This window comes from Zingiber officinale, chromosome 9B (genome assembly GCF_018446385.1).
Source record: "Zingiber officinale cultivar Zhangliang chromosome 9B, Zo_v1.1, whole genome shotgun sequence".
NCBI classification, from domain to species: domain Eukaryota; kingdom Viridiplantae; phylum Streptophyta; class Magnoliopsida; order Zingiberales; family Zingiberaceae; genus Zingiber; species Zingiber officinale.
The window spans coordinates 75,146,204-75,150,802 of NC_056003.1; the positions used below are offsets into that span (position 1 = coordinate 75,146,204).

General features: G+C 33.2%; 1 protein-coding gene across 1 annotated transcript; it reads left to right on the plus strand.

Moving 5' to 3' along the window:
* The first annotated feature begins 759 nt into the window (after positions 1 to 759).
* Positions 760 to 3,114, plus strand: LOC122023065 (zinc finger MYM-type protein 1-like). Its single transcript, XM_042581161.1, has one exon. It carries the CDS (start codon positions 760 to 762, stop codon positions 3,112 to 3,114), a length of 2,355 nt encoding a protein of 784 aa, XP_042437095.1.
* Positions 3,115 to 4,599: the final 1,485 nt, after the last annotated feature.

Genomic DNA, 4,599 nt, shown 5'->3' on the forward strand with positions numbered 1-4,599 from the left:
AGAGATAGAGGAACATAAGTTGAGAGAAAAGCATCGTGTGCATGACCACCGGACCACGTTGTCGGCTACACACCTGCAACAACTTCACAAACGCCTTCGTCGCAAGTCGTCGTAGACTCGTAGCTCATGCGGTCACGCAGTCCTTCCTCGCCGCCTCCTCTTCGACTTCATCTTCCTCGGTTCCTCCCTTAGTCCCTTGCCACCGCACTCCATAGGCCATAGCAATTAGCAAACTAAGAAGCTTAAGGTAACTCTTAAAGTCTTAACCCTAAATGTTTTTTTTCTTGTTTTGAACAAAAAAACCAGAGAGGCGGCGAGGCACTTCTAAGTTCTAAGTTTTGTTTCCACAACTCATATTAGTTATCTGTATATTGTTTTATTTTCTACCATATGCTTACAAAATTAAGAGCTATTAATGTCTAATGTTATAGTTAATATGAAGAAAATTATTGCAACAAATTCGGTCCTGCAATGCCTGCGCGGTAGCGTACGAGTGCAACCAATTCAGTCCTGCACTTAACGACCATTGCTGCCTTGGTGTGACCGCGTCACTGCTCGGCATAAATCCATTGTTTTTATTCATTTTTATACATTGATGTTTACTTAATTGTGTTTGCTTAGTTATTTACATTTCTATTATGCAATTAAGCAATAAGCATGGGTCTTATCTTTAATATTAGGTGGTTTTAGGATTTTGTTTAAGTTTGGATTGTTAATTCATTTTTTATTTTTTTATATTAGGAAATCACTATGTCTACAATGCATAGATTTTTTAAAAGAAAAACTCCAGAACCAGAAGAACAAAATATTGGAGATGTTACAGTTGGAGAATTTGATTTTTCACAATTACCAGCAGATCCTGGACTAAGGATTCCAATTTGTTCTTATAATGCTAACATTAGGGATCAAGTTCGAAGGATATATTTGCAAAAAGGCCCATGCCAACCTTCAGGTTATGAATTCCCAAAACGAAAATTTGGAGTAAGCCAATTTAGACGGTTTAATCCTTCATGGTTTAAGGAATTTGGTGATTGGTTGGAATATAGTATAGAAAAAGATGCGGCATATTGTTTGTATTGTTATCTCTTCAAGACAACTAAGGGAAAACAAGCAGGAGGAGAGACTTTTGTTAGCGAAGGATTCACAAATTGGAAGGGTAAAGATAGATTAAACATTCATGTTGGCCAACATGATAGTGAACATCATAAAGCTCGAATGAATTGTGAAGCTTTGATGAATCAAGATGAGCACATTCAATCAATTTTGCACAAACAGTCAAAGCAAATGCGAAATGATTATCGTATCCGTCTCAATGCTTCGATTGATTGTATCAGAGTTTTGTTACGACAAGGGAATTCATTTCGGGGTCATGATGAGACTGAAGGTTCTCTTAATCCGGGTAACTTTCTTATTCTACTGGAGTTTTTAGGTGCTCATAATAAAGAGATTAATGATGTGATATTGAAAAATGCTCCTAAAAATTGCAAGTTAACATCACCGGATATTCAGAAGGATATAGTAAGGGTCTGTGCATCTGAAACAATTAATGTTATTATCAAAGATATTGGTAATTCATTATTCTCTATTTTAGTTGATGAATCTCGTGATGTGTCAATGAAGGAGCAAATGTCAGTTGTTTTGCGCTATGTGGATAGTAGTGGGCATGTAAATGAGCGTTTTATTGGAATTGAACATGTTACTAGTACTACAGCACTCTCACTTAAAGCTGCTATTGATAAGATGTTCTCTAAATATAATTTGAGCATAGCTAATGTGAGAGGACAAAGTTATGATGGAGCAAGTAATATGCAAGGTAAATTTAATGGTCTAAAAGCACTCATTTTAAAGGAGAACCCATGTGCATTTTACATATATTGTTTTGCCCATCAGCTTCAACTAGCTCTTATAGCTGTGGCCAAGAAAAATCTTCCAATTTCTAATTTCTTTCGTATTGTTGGTGATGTGGTAAATGTTGTTGGATCATCTTGCAAACGTTCTGATCTTCTTAAGGAGAAACATTCAGATTTTATTGTTGAGGCACTGGAGAGGGATGAAATTTCAAGTGGTCGAGGACTTAATCAAGAAACTACCCTTCAACGTGCTGGGGATACACGTTGGGGGTCACATTACAATTCTTTGATCAGTTTGATTTCTATGTTCTCTGCTGTCAGTGATGTGCTTGAAGTGATTTCAGAAGATGATTCTAGTTCTCCTGATCAAAAAACTGAGGCATTTAATTTATTGGAGTCAATACTTTCATTTGATTTTGCATTCAATCTACACTTGATGAAACATGTCTTAGGGATTTCGAGTGAATTGTCGACGGCATTACAAAAGAAAGATCAGGATATTGTAAATGCAATGGATTTGGTACAAGTATGCAAACGCCGACTCCAAAATATGAGAGAAGATGGTTGGGATTCATTTTTAGAAAAGGTTCACTGTTTTTGTCGACAACATTACATTGATTGTCTCAAAATGGATGATATGTTCACACGTTGGGCACCACGTGGTCGTCCCCATCGTAATCCACCAGAAGTGACAAATTTACATCACTATCGAGTTGAATTATTCTATGGTGTTATTGATATGCAACTTCAAGAATTAAATGATCGTTTCTCAGAGGCAAGTACAGAGTTGCTTCTTTGTGTAGCTTGTTTGTGTCCACAAAACTCTTTTTTGGCTTTTGACAAGAAAAAATTGTTGCAACTGGCTGAGTTTTATCCACAAGATTTCTCAAGATTTGATCTTCTCGTACTTGATGATCAACTGGAAACTTATATATGTGATATGCGTTCTAACAAAGCATTTCAAGGATTGAAAGGCCTCAGTGATCTTTCAGAGAAGTTAGTTATGTCAAAGAAAAATATGGTGTATCCATTGGTTTTTAAGCTTTTGACATTAGCATTAATTTTACCGGTTGCTACCGCGACGGTAGAGAGAGTGTTTTTTGCCATGAGAATTGTGAAAGACAGGTTGCGCAATCGAATGAGTGATGATTGGATGAATGATAGTCTTATTGTCTATGTAGAGAAAGATATATTTCTAATGGTTGATAATGAAGCTATTATACAAAAGTTTCAAAATATGAAGACTCGGAAAGAACAATTGTAAGGTAATTTTATTGTGATATTTGATTTCAATTGTATGCTTTGTTAACAAAAGAATTAACTTCTTGACTTAAAATCTTTACAACTCTCCTTTGAAATTAATAGATTCTTTAAAAAATCATGTAGTTCTACTAATGTTGAATATGTCATGTTATCACTATAAGTTTTAGCTTTCCATTTTAAATTTTGATAGCAAGTGCTAATTTGTCTGATTCATTTGCAACTATTTCTATGCACATTTCAATGTGGATGATGCTGGCTTGATATTTGAAAATTATGTAGAACTTTTGAGTGCATCTCATAGCCAAGAATCTGTTTGAAGATGGTGGATTAGATCTTTTTTTTTATATATTAGGGAGGCTAATCGGTTGGACAAGCTCATCGGGTTAGTTTTCATTTTGTCATTTGGGGTTTAATTATTATCTCAGCTTCTATATATCATGTTCTATTCTATTATATAATGAAACATGATTAACTATTCCTTTCTCTAGTTCTTTCCAATGAGACACACTCAATATATATATTGCCTAGTCTATGTTGATCTTTGATTTTATACCATGCATAATTTTGCAATTATAAAATTTTAATTTTGTTTTGCTTTATTAAATATATTATATTATTGCCTACACTCAACCAATATCCTAGCTCCGCCCCTGTTTACAATTAAGATATTTTCTAAAATATAAATTTATAAATAATTTGTCTAAATGAATTTTTGAAAACACCATTTGTCAAACATTTTTGGAAACATAATTTTCAACCAATTTTTGAAAATAGAAAAAATTTTCAAATAAGTTGAACACTTTTTAAAAACAAAAATTTTGAAAATAATACTTTTCAAAAAAAAAATTGTCAAAATTTTTTGGCAATTATATATTTCACGGAATTTTCAAATAATTAAAAATTTACAAGTATTTTGTAAAATGATTTTCAAAATAAGTAATTATTAAATAAATATTTTCCAAGTAAATACCAGTATTTTCCCTCTTTAGTTGACACTCCCCCTTAAAATGACATTCCCCCTTAAGTTACCCTTTTAGTTAGGGGTGTTCATTTGGTTCAGTTCGGATTATTTGAGTTATTCGGTTCGGGTTATTCGAATTTTATAATTTTCTAAATCCAACCAAGAACCAAACCGAATTAGTTATAAACCAAACCGAATTACCCGAAACTAATTCGGATTATTTGGTTCGGGTACCAATTAACCCAATTTTCTTTTCATTTCAAATTTTCAATTTCTTCAAATAAATAAACTCTTAATCATTTACATTTATAAATAAATAAGCTCCGAATTTGATAAAATAGTTTCATTCGATATAAGAAAAAAAACTTATGCATTCCAAAGTTTCCAAAGATTATACTAAAAAAATTAAAAAATATGTATTAATTCCTTATTCGGGTTTCGGGAGAGTTATTCAGATGGGGAGTTAAATCCAAAATCAAACCATTAACCCAATTAACATTTCGGGTCAGTTCATTCAACCGACCC